The sequence below is a fragment of the Callospermophilus lateralis genome, chromosome 11, assembly GCF_048772815.1.
Source record: "Callospermophilus lateralis isolate mCalLat2 chromosome 11, mCalLat2.hap1, whole genome shotgun sequence".
NCBI classification, from domain to species: domain Eukaryota; kingdom Metazoa; phylum Chordata; class Mammalia; order Rodentia; family Sciuridae; genus Callospermophilus; species Callospermophilus lateralis.
This window is the reverse complement of record NC_135315.1, coordinates 52,060,416-52,077,759: the sequence shown is the minus strand read 5'-3', so window position 1 is coordinate 52,077,759 and position 17,344 is coordinate 52,060,416. Positions and strand designations below refer to the sequence as shown.

Sequence of the window (17,344 nt, the reverse complement as noted above, 5' to 3'; positions counted from 1 at the left end):
TCTTCTAATTTTCTTCAAGAGAAGTCTGCTGAGCTTTCTTTTTAGTTCTCTTACCCCTTTGCTTTTGTTCAAACTGTGTTTATTTCCTCTGCTTCCATCTGGGACAGATATTCCGTTTCCCATTATGTTCTTTTTTTTCAAATAAATTATATTTTCTGCCAGGTGCAGTGGTGCATGCCTCTAATCCCAGCAGCTAGGGAGGCTGAGATAGGAGAATCGCAAGCTCAAAGCCAGCCTCCACATCTTAGCGAGGCCTTAAGCAACTCAATGAGACCCTGTCTCTAAATTTTAAAAAAAATATAAAAAAGGGTTGGGGATGTGGCTCAGTGGTTAAGCACCTCTGGATTCAATCTCTAGTACCACCCCCCAAAAAGAATTATGTTTTCTGCCTTCTCCTTCATATTAAAACCAGAGGTCTTTGGGGGGGGGGGTAAACTTCTGTTTATGTCTTCTTCATCATCATCATCATTGATCATCATCGATCATCAGCCTAGCTATTCATGGCACTGACATTTCTTGAGAGCCTTTTGGCCAGGCACACTGCTAGGCTCTTTGCATGCATTATCTATCCCATGAAGTGATTGTTTTAATTTATAAACAGAATCTCAGAAAATCAAAGTAATTTGTCCCTATAGTTAGGGAGTTTGTGCTAGTTAATTTTTCATTGCTGTAACAAATGCTTAAAATAACTCAACTTATAAGGAGGAAAGGTTTATTTTGACTGTGGTTTCAGAGACTTTAGCCCTGCGTCAGTGGTCTCCATTGCTTTGGAGCTTGTTGGCTATACAGAATGTTAATGCTGGGAGCACATGATGGAGCAAAGCTGCTTGTCTCTTGGCACCAGGAAGAGTCCTGGGTCCTGATATCTCCTTTAAGGGTACATGTCAAATGACCTAATTTCCTTCTACTAGATTCCATTTACTAAAGATTCCCCTACCTCCTGATAGCACCATGGGCTGGTGACCAAGCTCTCAACACATAGGCCTTTAGGGAACAATCAAGATCCAAACTATTACAGAGCAGGAGAAAGATTTGAGTCTCAGTAAGTCAGTTTTACTCCACAGGTCACATTTTCAACCACTATACCAAAACTGTAGAAAATGAGTGACTTAAAAGTGTGGTAATTCAAATATTGTGTGCATATAGTACAAGAAAATTGAAGCAGACAATAATGGCTACTGTTTTTTGAATGCTAATTATATATTTTGGTTAGACTGTATTTTTTCTCCTATGTGTTAGGAGCTGTCATTCCCAAATTATGATGGAGAATTTAAGAGTTGTAATCTGCCCTCTTGGGGGGCTTAGGAGTAGACTTTGGGAATACACATCTATCATTGAAGCAGTATTCTGTATATAGCAAAGTTACCTTAGATCTGAAATATGGAAAATGTAGCCAAGTTCATGAGCAGTTGTTGAAGCACAGCTGCATAAGGGTGACATACCAGGAAAAAATGCTTTGAGGACCCTGTCCAATGAATGAGCAGGGTGAGCTGGGAAACCACAGAGACAAACTAAACTGAAAAGCAACCATCATAACTGGTTTTGAGACAAGTCATCATCAGGCTAAATGAGAGGCTCATTTCTTTACATAATAAAAAAGGACCTGTTTGAAACCAGCCGCCAATATCAAGATTAGCACCTAATGCTAAGTATTTTGAATAAAGTTAACATCGGAACACAGAAAACCCCTCTCATTGCTATTAAGAAGTTACACTTGAATAAAATCCATCTGGGCCTCTGGCATCCATCTGCTCCCTGCTTGATCAGTGTCCCCTGCCACTCTCTGCCTTGATTGTTATATGAAATCCTGGCAGCTGGCCAGCAGGTTCTGGAGTGCACCACGCTCCTTCCCCAGCGGTTCACCTGCTAGCTCTTGCTCTCGCAGGAGGGGTCTCCCTCACCATGGCTTCTGAAGGCAGCTGTGCCTTCTTCTCTAACTTCCTTCTTTTCAGGGTCTTATTTCCTTCCTAACATTGCTCACATCCTATAATTATCTCATTTGTTTTGCTTGTTTATTTTATGTCTCTTCTAAACTTAAGCTCCACAAGGACGTGGACTTCCTTCACGGCTCTATCCCTAGCACTTAGAAGAATGCCTGGCACACAGAAGTTGATTTGTAAATATTTCTCAAATGGCTCAATGGAAGAGCTATTAAGTGAATGAGTGAAAAATCATTACCTTATCTACGGACCAGTGGTAACCAGGTAGCATATATATTGACTTTAATGACAGGAACAAAAAAAAAAAATGTAAAAAAGACACTAGGAATAAATGCATAGGACCCATATTCATTCAGTCAGCAGTATACATCAAGCACCTGCTAAGCTAGATACTGTGATATCAAAGATCAATAAGGCAAACAAGGGCCTTGCTTTTTTTGAACTAAGGAAGATTAAAAAAAAAATTAACCTGAAAGACAGGAAGAAGACATTGTTTTCCCTAAAAAAAAAAAAAGTATGTGTATTGATGCCATTTAACTTGAAATTACACCTATTGTTTTCTATTTGTGGGGCAGAGAGATGGGTCAGGAATAGCAGAACAAAGTTATTTGAGATTTATCTAGAAAATAAACCTCAGAGACTACTTTTTTCAAAGAAGAACAGTGCTATGGCCAATCAAATTTCCTAACTCCTGCATTATGGTACCGGCCTTGAATGGGCCATTATGTATAAGAAATAAGTATACAAGATGAAGATAGCATGTCATCACTGGAGAATGAATGTCTTCATCAGCCATGTGTATTAGGATATGGGCAAATTATTTGAGGAAAAATTAGATTAAATTATTACCTCAAACCATATTTTTTTTTCAGATTACTGAAAGATTTAATTATAAAAATGAAACCATCAAAGTACTAGAAGAAAATACAGATGGATTTAATAATACACATGATATAAAAATGAGAGTTTAGAAGAAATAATTTCAAAGCAGGCCTTTTTAAGTATCAGTGCTTGGCAGAAACTTTAAAACCTTGTAGACTGGAGTACCTAAGATTCCGAAAACTTCTGGGTGGAGAAACAAAGAAGGGGACTATTTGTAATAAAACAATAGAGGTGGTCAGTAAGGTTAATATATGAACTATCCTTATAAACCAGTAAGTAGGCTATGCCTAGTATCATCAGTCTAGGAATTAGTAAGGATCAAATCTGTCTACATTTTACAGATTGAATACTGAGGCCCAGAGAAGATTGTTTCCTTACTCATTGTTGTAAAACTGGTCAATAGGATCGCTTTGCCCAGCCCTCCCTTTGGTAGAGACTGAGGTTATCTAAGTGCAGAGAGTCAGGAAGATGTTACAACCAGTAAGTCCACTGAAAATTTTAAGTCATGGACAGTTGCAATTTGTTTGTTTGTTTTGTGGTTCTGGGGATCAAGCCCAGGGCCCCTTGTGAGCCAGAATAGCACTTTACCACTGAGCTACGCCCTAGCCAAGTTGTGTCTAGTTCAAATAATGCAATTCCAAGTACAGTTCCAAGAATGGTGCCGGGATTTGTTAGAAACAGTAGATTTTCAAGCAGTTGAGGAAATCTTAGATTATTTATTGGCGATATAACATTTTTGAGTTTCTGAATTTTTTAAAAAAAATTAACCTAGCTAATAAAATTTGTATTATAATCCAAATTGAGACTTTCATTGATTATGACTATAGGTTTACTTTGATTGTGTCTTGAGAAACTTTAAGTGTTGGAGCAGAGAAGTCATAATTCAGGTATCCCTCGGTGCCCACAGCACCTTCTGAATTTTTAAGCTTCATTCTGTGTAGAAATTTAAAAAACAAAAAACTTTTGAAATGTCATCAACTTTATTTATTTGTAAATATGAATCTCATAAAGTGATGGCATTTGTCCCCATTCACCACAAAATTCATTTTTTTCCTCATTTGGACAACCAATTACATATGGCCTTTGTGCTAACACTTTGTAAGGTTATGTGGAAACAAAAAGAAGTAAAGAGAAGCAAATGCAATTATTAACTTGTGAGGCCACAGTCCTTAGGGTCAGAGAACCTGGTGTGCAAGGCCAGCAGCCAGTAGGAAGGTCTTAAGGAGGTCATGTTGGTGCAGAAGACAGAATTGTCCTTATCCAGTTCAAAGGATGAATCAATAAGGATTTTGGTGGCTTTGAAGGTCAATGTCAGTAACCAGTGGGCATTCCAAAGTTCCTGTCAGCTCCTCATAATTGAATTGTTTAAGGATTTCTGTTTGCAGTGCTAGATATTTCTGGTGTGGAAAGTTTTTTTTTTTTTTACAAACACTAATAAATTTAAATTTCATTTCTCTGTTGGAAGCTTCAACCTCTAGCATCCAAAAAAAAAAAAAAAAAGTAGTGGACATTTTCCTGTGATGTCTTACTGCCACCTACTAAGGAATATTTATTTGGGTTTATTTAGTCTTTTTAAAAAAAAATAATTTCCTATTACCAGTGAGGTTTTGTTTGTTTGTTTCCTGCTTTTTCTTTTTTACTAGTTCTTGTTCTGATTTGATTCAGTGGTAGCAATTGTAATTTTGGAATGCATGGTCAAGCTTTCTTTAAAACAGCTGATGTTAATATTTTTTTCAGGGGTGAATCAGGTGCCGGAAAGACAGAGAATACTAAGAAAGTCATTCAGTACCTTGCTCATGTTGCTTCTTCACATAAGGGAAGAAAGGACCATAATATTCCTGTAAGTTTTGGCTATGTTGTTGTTTTGTAAACCTTAGTTTTTTTCTTTTAAAATTTTAGAAGTGAACCAAGGAAGCACATGTACTCTTTGCACTGCTTTGATTGACAGCTCCCTGGTCGCCCTCTATCCAGCAACCTTTATCCCGCCCCCCCCCCCCCCCCACTCAAGAGGAGCCAGGCAGCATTCAAGGAAATTGTTATGAAATGGGTTTTCTTATAGGGCAAACGAATTATGGCTGTGGCTTGAAGCCTAATTTCTTGCAAAGATTTGGTGAGAGTGATTAAAAATTGATGAGCAGTGCTTATGAAGATTTCTTATTTTTTATCAAAAAAAAAAAAAGTTCTCAAATGTTTTAAGCAGTCTGTGAACTTGCAGAGTAGCCTGGTGCTACTGCCAAAGGTTATGTGAGGGGAGGGGAGATACATGGGAAGAATCAATGCTAGAAAAGATAGAAATGTAGAATATAAATGCTAGTTATCCTTAATATTTTTAGAGATGCAGGAATGGTACTTGATACAGCCTGAGAGAATGCCAGCCAAAGTGGCCTTCATAGTCCTAAGCTTGCACACTGGCTTGGTGCTTTGGATGTGGCTCCTGCTAGGGAAAGACCCAGACTCGCTAACATTTGCTTATCTGTTTGTAATGAACAGCAGGACTCGCCTAAACCAGTGAAACACCAGGCAAGTGCTTTTCTTTGTGCTTCTTAGTCTTAAGTGTTTGCGCTAATTTGTCTTTAGATTGAGTCTCTTCTAGAAACAAATCCCATCCTTAGTTCTGAATCTATTATTTAAAAAAAAACAACACCTAATTTTGAAAAACTTATTGCTTAGAGCCTTCTTCTTTCCTGAGAAGATGCATGCCATTTTGCTTTACATTTGTTTTCCAGATTAATTTTAATATTTATTTGCCCTTTTATCATGACATTGAACTGCATGTTTATGAAGCCTCTAAATTTATGGTTTTATCTAGCAAATACTAGCTGGTAGTATCTAATACTTCTGAAACTCATGGGAACTTAGCTTTGTGCCACACATTAAATTTTGAAATCGGGGTCCAACTTTAAAAGTTGTACCTTTAGGGTTAATAAATTTCTAATCTGTTAAAGTTTTGTGGCATTGAATAGTTTCTGCCTATGTATGTTTTAACCTAAAAACCTCATTGTAATTGATACACAAAATAAGTTAGACTTTTCTTTGTGCTGGGCAATTAGTGGAAGAGTGTAATTCTTCCTAATTAGCAGATGCCTTGCCTGCCCTTTAGCTCCACAGATCCTGACATTGACCAAACTGTGAACCGAAGCAGGACCTCCATTTCCTGTTTCCCGGGAGGAGGGGAAGGCAGAACCAAGCCAGATCCTTAGATAGAGTGGGACGTCTGGCCTTGGATGTAATCTTTTCCCTAACATGGAAATGGTTTTGGTTTTCTGTCTTCCACAAGTTATGAAGCTAATATAAAGTGAGAAGCAATAATGTTGAGTTGTAGAAATGATTTATTGATATAAAGGAATGCTCATACATACTTTAAGGAACCATTAGAGATACTGAGCTTTTCAGATATCTTTCTTAATATTTTTAAGAAATCATCAGACACTGAAGCTGTACTAGACCAAGAAAGGCCTGTGATGTTCTCTTGCTCCTTTAACTGCATTTCAGGCCAGGGATATAAATTGGAAGGGTTAGTGAAGTAATCATTATCCTATGGGATATTTAAAGCCTTCTTTGCCAGTTAAAGAGGGAAAATCCAGACCAGAAACCAACTTTTCATTGCGCTTCAGAGGTACATGCTGTATGGCCTCTTAATCTGTACTTAAGAGTGCAGATTAAATAAGTGACATACAGATTTAGGTTTTCTGGATCATCTGTGGAGCACAGGAGTCATTATTGTTGACATTTTGTTTCGATGTCATTTTAAACACAGTGGATCCCTGTGTATGTGAGTAGCATGCCTCCCCCTTGATTTACTGTGGGCTCAGTCAGTCCTTGGGAAGCAAGTTCTCCCCAAGAAGGCAACCGCTGCTTTGGGCCTGGCTTCGCTGCTGCCATAGCTGATATGCATGTTGTACTGCATGCGTCGCTGCACACAGAATACCTGAGGCTGCCTTTCCAGAGTTTATTTTGATAGTAGTCTAATCAAGTAGTAGCTGTGGTGATGTTTTTAGAAATACAGCTGGAAGAATACTGGTTCTCAATTCATTTTTCTTCTCCAATCCACCTAAGGAATATGGGACAGTCATTCCCATAGGGGAGAATGTCTTGTCAGGAAATTATTTCTCCCTGTTGTCCCTGCTCATGATTTGCTCACCCCATTTTGAGAACTACTGCCTTAAAGTAATGTGGAAAGTCTGTACAGTTATCCCTGTTATTTGAGGGGCCTTGGTTCCAGGGCCCCTATTCCATCCCCGTCAGTTACCAAAATTCTTAGATGCTCAAGTCCCTTATATAAAATAATGTAGTGCAAGCCAATAAAAAAGTGAACAAATGATTTAAAAACAAATAAAAATAAAATAATGTAGCGTTTGCATAGAACCTGTACACAACCTCCCCTATGCTTTAAATCACTTATATATTACTTATAATATCTAATGCAATGTAAATGCTATTTCAATGGTTGTTGCACTGTATAGTTTCGGGAATAACTAGGAAAAAAGTCTGTACATATTCAGTAAGGATACAGTTGTTTTTCCTGAAAGTTTTCAATCTGCATTTGGTTGAACCTATGGGTATAAAACCCCACAGAAGGCCAACTGTACATTGCAAGGGTTCTGTTTCTTCTGGTTGGTTTTATTCCACAGGTTTGTGGAACTTTATATACAAAACAGCCATTTGTATACATTTCTAGCATTTTATCACTACACAGTAGTATGAATTGTTAAAACAAAGGGGAAGGGATTTCTGGGTTCCCTGTTTTGTCAGGCATTTATTTATTTATTTATTTGCTCATTCATTTTCAAAAGAGTTTTATTGATATATAATTCACACATCATACACTTCACCCATTTAAAGCATACATTTTAATGTTTTTAGTATGCAATTCAGTTATCATCACAATTAATCTTAGAATGTTTTCATTATCCCAAAAGAAACTCTGTAATGAGTTCACTTCCCATTTCCCCCCAGCCCTTGGCAACCCCTAATCTGTCTTTATGAATTTGCACATTCTGGATATTTCATATAAGTAGATCATACAATAGATGGTCCTTTTTTTTTTTTATCATGGGTGTTGTGTGTGGGCGTGTGTGTGTGTTGCTAAGAGATTGAACCCAGGGCTTCATGTATGTTAGGCAAGCACTCTTCCACTGAGGTGCATCCCAAGCACATAGGAGATCTTTTCCAGCTGATTTTTCACTTAACATAATTCAAGGTTCATCCACATTGTAGCATGTGTAAGTGCTACCTTCATTTTAAGGCCTAATAATATTTCATTGTAGTCAATATATCATTTTATTTATGCATTTACCAGTTGCCAGTTATGGACATTGGGATTGTTTCGCTCTTGGGCCATTATGGTTAATGCTGTGAATGTTTAGGTCCACATTTTTGTGTGGACATATATGTTTTCATTTTCTCTCATGCACCTTCCTAGTAGAATTGCTGGGTCTCATGCTGATTTTGACGTTTTTAGGAACTGCTGAGCTATTTATTAAAAGACTGTTGGATTTTCCATGTACACCAGCAACATAGGAGAGCTGCCGTTTCTCATATCCTTATCAACACAGGGCATTGTTTTTTTAAACCATCCTGGTTGAACACTCATTCTCTCATGCTTATCTGTAAAACTTAATCTTCATTTCAAAAATCTGAACAAATAAAAGAGAAATCAATTTTCAGAGTTAAAGTCACAATACTTAAGAAGTAAACTTTAAGCAAACATTCACCTATGAACTTGTGGTTTACTTCTTATAACAAAATTGAAATCTTCCTTGGCTGTATGACCTTAGTGCCCACCAGCTGACTGCAAGCAGGGCCACTGTCACCTTTACTTGTGATAATCTGGCAGTATTTGTTACACCTCCAAAGCCTCAACCTAGGGCAATTTCATAGCAGATTTGAAAATGAGTAACTTTCAAAACTGAACTATCCCCTCAAAATGAGTCCTTCAAGCTAGCCCGCCTATCTCGTGCGTGCCTACCAAGTTAGCTTCAGAATGATTTTGTATCTTTCCTCAGTTTGGTGCCACTAAATTGCCTTGAATCAAGACAAAAAGTTATAAATAGCAGTGGCAAGTACAGAAACTACCTGTATTGCCAGGTGTGGTGGCACACACCTGTAATCCCAGCCACACAGGAGACTGAGACAGGAGGATGGCAGTTCTAGGCCAGCCTCTGCAATTTAACAAGACCCTGTTGCAAAATAAAGAGGATTGGGGATGCAGCTCAGTGATGAAGTACCCCTGAGTTTCAATCCCTAATATCAAAAAAAAAAGAAAGGAAGGAAGGGAGGGAGGGAAGAAGGAAGGAAGGAAGGACATGCGCTGCCAGTTACAATTAAAATCTGGTTTTCAACCTGTGCTTGCTTGTAGCATCCTGCTTTATCCCTCTTTTGGTGGTCAGTGGAACACCTACACTAGGCCTTGCCAGACCTGCAAAGTGCTGCATAATCCCAGTCCTGGCCTCTTGCTGGCTGAGTTAGAGTTTTGAAAGATGTATATATTTCTTTTTTTAAATTTTTTAAATTTTTTTGAAAGATGTGTATATTTCTTAATCATTTCAAACTCATTCCATATCATACAGCAAGTATATTTTATATACTTTATAAATACTAGAATATAATTTTTACCATGATTGATGGACCTTCAAAACACTATCTGACTCTGGATACTTAAAATTTAAAAATTAACCTCAAAAGTTAATGCTGCTTTCTTCCCCTCTACATTCCCAAATAAATTCCTCATTGTCATATAGAATAGAAACAGGGGACATTGCCCCTTTGATTCTAGTGAAACATTATTAGTCACTGCTCCTGGATGGTTTTTTGGTTGAGAGATGGTAGTACCATTTGTTTCATCATTAAATTGTTTAATACAAAATGACCATGGTAATTTCTTAATTGTAAGGCCATTTTTATGTTTTGTGATACTATTTTTTGTGTTGAGTTTTTTGAGATTCATTTATGAGTTTCTAAGGTCTTTATTTGACATCATTGATGTCACAGATCCATCAAGGAAGTAATTCTGTGACATTAGTGCAGTAGAGACAACAGTAGGGACACAGGAGTACCTGTGTCTATAGTGACGATGGTGACTACGAGGATCTTAGCCCAAATCTTAGTTTTTCCCTCTCTCCCTCCCTCCCTCCCTCCCTCTCTCTCTCTTTCTTTCTTTCTTCTTTCTTTTTCTTTCTTTCATGTGTGTGTGTGTGTGTGTGTGTACACCAGCAGGCTCACATGTGGTACTAGGAATTGAACCCAGGGCAGAAGGGAAAGAATCAATAAAAAAACTTGATCTAAAGAATCTTTGTAGCCACCTCTAGGGAATATTAAAGGAGGGGTATGCATTATTTGCTTTACTTCTAATTTAGGGAGACACCTTAAGGATAGATCATGAAAGTCTTTTAATTATGATTTGGCAGAATGGCATCTAACTTTGAGGAATTCATATTCTAAGCCTTTGCTCTAACAGTGGCCATTTAAAGTTAATGCCACTCTTACCAGAACTTCAGAGTTGATGCTCTACATCAGCCATGAGCTATATCAACCTCATACAAATTGAATTGGTTTAAAAAAAAAAAAAAAAAAGCCTGGGCATGGCTTTAGAGACTTAAACAATTGATGCAAAGTCAATATACAATATAGTCTGCAAGATTCTAGTTGTGGGCACACTGATGGAAGTGACCAGTGACTTCCAGGGAAAAGGCAGTTTGTCCTGTCTCAGAGTATTAGACATTCTTAGTGGTGCTCTCAGCCATCAGAATTGGTTCAGGATGCCATGTTTAATAAAGTTGGACAGCCTGTAATGTTTTAGGGAGATTTACATAACAGGCAAGTGTTTGTAAGTCAGTAAACTGAAAGATTCACTGTACAAGGAGAACATTCTCTAATGCCCAGAATGTGAAGCAGTACTGCATAATGACTTCACATGGCACAAGGTTCTTAACAGGACTGGCTCCTGACTGGTTTCAGCTGAACACAGTTATAGACTGCAGTTAAGACCTGTGGCAATCTGGGCAATCCAGATGAAGCATCTGTAGCATGTCTCCAGTATGAGTGCCCCACCTTTCCATCTGCTTGATAGAGCCCAAACCAGAGCCTGGATACTGATGCTGAGATCTTTACTTGGTCTCATTGATGTCCAGATCCATTAGAAGGGAAGTAATAGCCTGGCATATATTTGTTCCTGTTTGGGGATTGGATAGTAATGCAATGCTTCACACAACAAATAGCCACTAATTTAAAAATTTACATGTGGTTCTTTATGTTCCACATTTTTTTGCTTAGAGAATGATATTTTCTTTTTTTAATCTTTATTTTTTAGTTGTAGTTGGACACAATACCTTTATTTTATTTATTTATTTTTATGTGGTGCTGAGGATTGAACCCAGGTTCTCGCGTGTGCTAGGTGAGCGCTCTACTGCTGAGCCACAACCCCAGCCCGAGAATGATATTTTCTATTTATTTTTTTTTCTTTAGATACTGTGGGCATTTTAAAATGTAGGGGTAAGGTTTGTGTTTGGAAAAAGCAGATTTATTTAGGTCATAAAAGATAATTCTGAAATTATATTCCAGAAACACAACATCACTTTCTAATGCTTTCCTCCTCCAGAAATGTCATCATGCTTTCTCACAGAGCTTTCTGTTATGTTTCATAATTAAACCACATATTAATACTTGCATCTTTTGTTTGTAAAATCTGTTTTCTAGCCTAATTTGCATATAAACATACTGACTAAAGCAAACATTATACCAAATGCACTATACCTAACCTTTTAAATTTGAGCAAGTGAGTATCTTACCATCTTTGCCATCCTCTGAGAGTTAAGGTGAGGAATGGCCCTGTCTACATCATTGAGATATTAGGTGAAACACTTGGAAAGATGGAAGGTCTTACACTAATACAGTGGTAATTATTAACTTAGCCACCTTCAGTGTTTCAAACAAGGTAGAGCAAAAATTAAACAGAAGTGTAAGTGTTAATATGTTCTTGATTGAAGTATCGTGCTAAAGTTCATTTCACAGAGACCAGTTGGTTTGGTTTGTTTTCACAGTTCTCTGCCTAATTTATGAGCCTGTGTTTCAGCTGATCTCTGGTCATTGTGACATTTTCTTCTCCTGTGACCACTTTCTGGATGCTGATTTTTTTCTTTTAGCAGAACCCATTAGCATAACCAGGACTGAGAAGCCATAAAAAGTTGCTGGATGGCAAAATGAAAGGAGTGAGGAAGAGAGGCAGTTTTTGTGGGTGTCCCCCCCCCCTTTCTTTTTTCCCTGAGGATTGGAATAAAGACCTTAGATTAACATACATCTGTTTTTATTTATGTGTGTGTATGTGTGTGTGTGTGTGTGTGATGTCTTACAGGGGGAACTTGAACGGCAGCTTTTGCAAGCAAATCCAATTCTGGAATCATTTGGAAATGCGAAGACTGTGAAAAATGATAACTCATCTCGTTTCGTAAGTTTAAAAGCACCAGAAACTTAATTCCTCAGATTTCTAGTTAAATGTCTACTGTGATTAAGCAAATGAATTGATTTTTCTCTTCCTGTCAAGAAAAGGCAGACGGATGTAGCAAAATTTTCTAGTAACCACATTTAGAAAAAAGGAAATAAAAAAGTAATGGGAAAATAATTTAATCATATTACATAGCAATATGTAGCCATTTATATTACTGTAACCTCTCTGAACCTGTTTCTTAATCTCTGATGATAACACCCTTTGTGGGGTTGGTGTGGCAATAAAAGGATGTGCATTTTTGAGTCCTTAGCATAGCAATAGGCATAATAAGTGTTCAATAAACAAAGTTGGTATTAAACGTAGTAAATTGTCTTTGTCACATCTTGCTATTTCTATAGATATAAGCTACTAGTAATTCTCATTAGACATTTTTCTTAGCTGTTCAACTATTTCAATTCCTTGAAGATTCTTCTTTTTTCCTCAGTTTGACTAGGCATAGTCTTTTACTGGACATATAAAGTCATGAACCGCATATTAATTTTTTGGTGGTGTGGTTTCCCTGTCTATTAGAAGTGACCTAATTATCTCTGAGGACCCAGTGAACACAAAGGAAGCCAGAAACCCTCTATTAGTTTTTAAGGCTGTCATGAAAAAGAACCACTTACTGGGTAGATCAGACTACAGAGACTTATTTTCCCACATTCTGGAAGACAGAAGTCTCAGATCAAGGTATCAATGGGGTGTGGTTTCTTCTGAGGCCTCCTTTCCATGTCTTATTATAAATGACTGTCACCTCCCTATGTTTTCATAGGGTCTTTCTTCTGTGTGTCCATGTCCTAATCTCTTGTGAAGACACCAGTCTGTTGGGTTAGGATCCAGCCTAATGATCTCATTTTGACTTCTCTTTAACAACCCCCACTCTAAAGTCAGCTTCAACATGTGACTTTTGGGGGAGACCATTCAACCCGCCCACCTTCAGAAGTAGCAGTAATACAAGAGACTTTTGCATTATAGAAGAAAAAGGTACCTGTTTGTTTAGAATATCGTTCATTCCTAGTAGGATATCTAAAGATTCACTTAGGATCCTAAGTGCATTTAATAGTTATCTTAGCCCAAGTCCAGTAAAGAACGTTCCTGTGTCAGTAGGAGGCACACCAGTGACTTTGGATTTATAAGCAATCTTAGGAAACTGAGCTGCTTTTCATGTCCCTGTCTTTTCCCTGGATCTTCCCTGTTGAGTCTGAGCCACAATTAAATTTTAAATTCTTCCTACTGAAAAGCCCTGTGTTTAGTGGCTATGTCATGAGATGGGAGAAACAGTGAGCTCCCAACTTTGGTATGTGAATCTCCATGAAAATTTTCAAGGACTTTTTCATGGAAAATCCTTTTATTTTACCACATATCAAGTTACCCATGTATTCTGATTTTTTTTTATCCCCAAACCACACTCTGAATTCAGGAAAAATCATTTTGTGCCCAGTTGTCTCATTTTTGCCTGGAAAAGATAAATATGTTAAGCCATATTTGTGTCCTTTGGTAAATAATGTAATGATTCTGTTACCAAATGGCAAGGATTTATCTACTTGGCAAAGTATGTTTCTACTCATTAATTTGAGGTTTGGAACAGATATAAAGTATTCTATATTTGTTATCTATTGCTAGTAACAAATGAACTAAAACCCATGGCTTAAAACATTTCATATCTCATAGTTTCTATATGTCAGAAATTTAGTAGCAGTTTAGCTAGGTCGTTCTGGCTCAGCCTCTCAAGACATTGTTGATTAGAGCTGTCATCATAAGAAGTTCTGATTGAGGTTAGAGGATGATTTTCCAAGCTTTCTCAGGTAGCTTTTGGCAAGAGTCCCCAGTTCCTCACAACTGTGGCTGGAAGCCTTAGTTCCTCATCTTGTAGGCCTCCCTGCAGGGCTACTTGAGTGTTCTCATGACATGGCACCTGGCTTCCCAGGGCTGGCGATCCAAGAGAAGGCAAGACAGAAGCAAGACTCGCTATCTTTTATGACCCTGCCTTGGAGGTCATGTACCATCGCTCTTGTATTTATGGGCTACACAAACCAAGCCTGCACTGTGTGGGAAGGGACTCTACAGGGTGTGAGTGCCAAAGGTGGGGATCTTGGAGACCATCTTGGGAGCTGGCTATCATGAATCCTTAGCAGGGTCTCCAGCATTGACATATAAGAGCTTTTAATCTACAATTAGCATCACTCTACATGGTTCTTAATTGGGGCGGGGGGGGGCTTCTCAGGGGATGTCTGGAGACATTTTTGTTCAGTTGTGGGGAAGGCAGTGGTGTGCTCTAGCATCTGGTGTGTAGAGGAAAGGGATGCTGCTAAACATTCTACGTCGCACCAGACAGTCCCCACAACAGAGAATTACCCAGCCCTGAGCGTCACTTATGCCAAGGTTGCAAAACTGTGCTCTCAATTGTTCCTTCAAGTTACAGCCCAAACTAAGGTGATAACTTTTTGCAATTATTTACAGAGTAATAACATATGAGTTTGACTAATACTTGTTATTTATGCTTCCTACTCCAAAGGTTGATATAAATAATTCTGGTAGAAACCTGTGTTATATTTTGCTATTAGGAAGAGACTCTGAGATTGTTTTGTAACCACCTGCAGCAGGAAAAGAGCAAGAATTAACCATGTGATCTAAATTCCCAGCCTTTTTCAGCCATGTACCACCTTCCAAAGTGCTTGCACTACTATATGATAACCTTTAAGTATGCTATATGTAAAAGATATATTAAAGGCTGATTTTTGTTTCTATAGGAAAAAAATTTTTTTTTTAAATTAGGCAATGTTCTCAGAGCTATTCGTTCAAACAACAAACGGGCTAGGGTTGTGGCTCAGTAGTAGAGCATTTGCATTGCACGTGTGAGGTACGTTCGGGTTCTATCCTCAGCACCACATATAAATAAATAAAGGTATTGTGTTCGTCCAAAACTAAAAAGAATTTTTTTTTTTTTTAATTCAAGAAAAAAAGCAACAACAACCAAACAAGAAACAAGGGTATTTTGAAATGGTTGATTTTGAAGGCTTGTTAATTCTTATAAGGTCAACTTTTATCGATGTATATAGTATTTTTTTTAAAAAAATAGTTTAGTAGTTGGTTTCTATTATTATCATAAAGCTTTAACTATACAACACTTAAATGAGTAGTTGATTTTAGTAGTTTCATAAAAAAAATAGTAATAATTCCACTGATTGGATAATGTTCAGTTAAAATATCCCTTTAGAGTTCTCTATGGGTGTTGCCAGTGCTTTGGTTCTCAGCAGATTTGGCAGTAACCAATGTTGACTCACTTTTTAAATTAAATTGTGTGTAATTTTGACTTTTGATTTATTGTGCAGTTTAATTAATTCTTAAGTATCTTTTCTTTACCAAGCAACTATACTGCTTACTTGATATCTCCACTTGGATGTCTAGTAGATTTCACAAATTTAACATACCCTAAATGGAATTTTTTTTTTTCAAAATTTGTTCCTTTATGTCTTAGGTCAATAAATAATACCATCAGATCGCCCAATTGCTTCAACTTAAAACACAGCACAGGCCTAGGAAGATAAAATACCTAGGGATCATCTTTGTTTCAACCTTTTTCTCATGGCCCATCTCCTAGCTGGCAGTGAATCCAGTTGGTTTCTAGAATGTGTTTCAAATCTGTCTACATTTCTCCTTCTCCTAACTACCTCGTCTAAAATCCTATTCCAATTTCCTAAATTATTCCCACCACAGTGTTCTGTGTATGTCCCTAGCAGCACTGATGACTGTTGATAGCCCATTACTTGGCTTATGTATTATCTCTGCCATGAGGATGTGAGATCTCTGACAATAAGGACTTTGCCTTGTCCTCCTCAGTGTCCCTAGTTCCCAGCACCGTGCCTCAAACATGCAAGGACATAGTAGGTGTATTTATGGGATTCATTTAGTTAAAATCTGATTGCCTACTAAGTGCCAGATATTCTTCTAGGCCTGCAGAATGTATCAGTGGGCAAACTAAAGCCCCTGGCCTCTTAGGGTTCACCTTCTTTTTGGCTTTCATGTTATATTATTTTCATAGTCCTGGGGAGCAAACCCAGGGCATGCTATGCAAGTGCTCTACCACTGAGCTCCATCTCCAGTCCTGATTTTAACTTTAATATGTTTTTGATGACATGCCATGATGCAAGGTTGTGCTCACCTCTGAGAGCGTCCGTATCCCAGTTTTAGGAGCATGGGTAGGAGTCATGTGGGAACCAGTGGCTTCATGGACAGGCTGGCCCTTGAATTGGAATTGGTGTCATACAGACAGAGTAATGTGATGTTGAAAAATGAATTGTGTGTACAATGAGATTTCATGCAGTCATTATTTACAAGCCACATGCTTGCAGTGAAAATATTTGAAACTATAAACTCCATAAGCTTTAGAAGCCATTTGGTTCCATTTCTTTGATCTGATATAGACAACTAATTTCCTGAAGAATATCTTTTCTTTCAAAGATGCTAGCATATGGTTTGTGTTAAAGGGGGATTCTTTAGGAGAGCATTACCCGTATGAAAATAATCGTTCACAGTTAGTCCTGTTCTCTGTTTATGAGAAGTAAAATGCATTCCAGATGGAGGAGATTTATGTAAAATGAATGTCTCATAATGAAACTTTAAAAACAGGGACTTCAATTTCAAAATGATTGTTTGGATCAGCAGATACATCTCTCCTCAAAGTCTTAATCAGAATCACTTTCTCTGTTTGTACAGATCCTTTTTGTTTTTGCAAACCCACCTATGCCAGTTTCACAATTTCCATCTATTATGTGCCTTTTGATAGATAATTAGGCCCTGATGGTTGTAGTTTGGTAAAGCCTGTAGGTATATCTCCTCCCTCCAGTTTGATTCCCAGGTTATAATGAAAGCAAGTGGGAATTGTCACCCTCACATGCACTTATTAGTAAGTAGACACTAAAAATAAGTGTAAAATTTGTGTAAGGTAAATGCAGCTCAGTTCTAAGTACTCTGCTCAAAGTTTTTTATCCCTCAAAGATCTACCAAAGCACGTGTGATAATATCAGAAAGATTATGGTCT

At 37.7% G+C, this 17,344-nt stretch overlaps 1 protein-coding gene across 3 annotated transcripts in view; it reads left to right on the top strand.

Moving 5' to 3' along the window:
* Window positions 1–17,344, top strand: part of Myh10 (myosin heavy chain 10) — a 137,607-nt gene that overhangs the window by 45,643 nt on the left and 74,620 nt on the right. For 2 of the 3 annotated variants that reach the window (XM_076871767.1, XM_076871768.1), the window contains exons 5-6: window positions 4,560–4,662; window positions 12,172–12,264. In XM_076871767.1, coding sequence (XP_076727882.1) covers window positions 4,560–4,662; window positions 12,172–12,264 — 196 coding nt within the window. The remainder of the gene's footprint in view (window positions 1–4,559; window positions 4,663–12,171; window positions 12,265–17,344) is intronic. The other variant, XM_076871769.1, reaches the window with a different exon arrangement.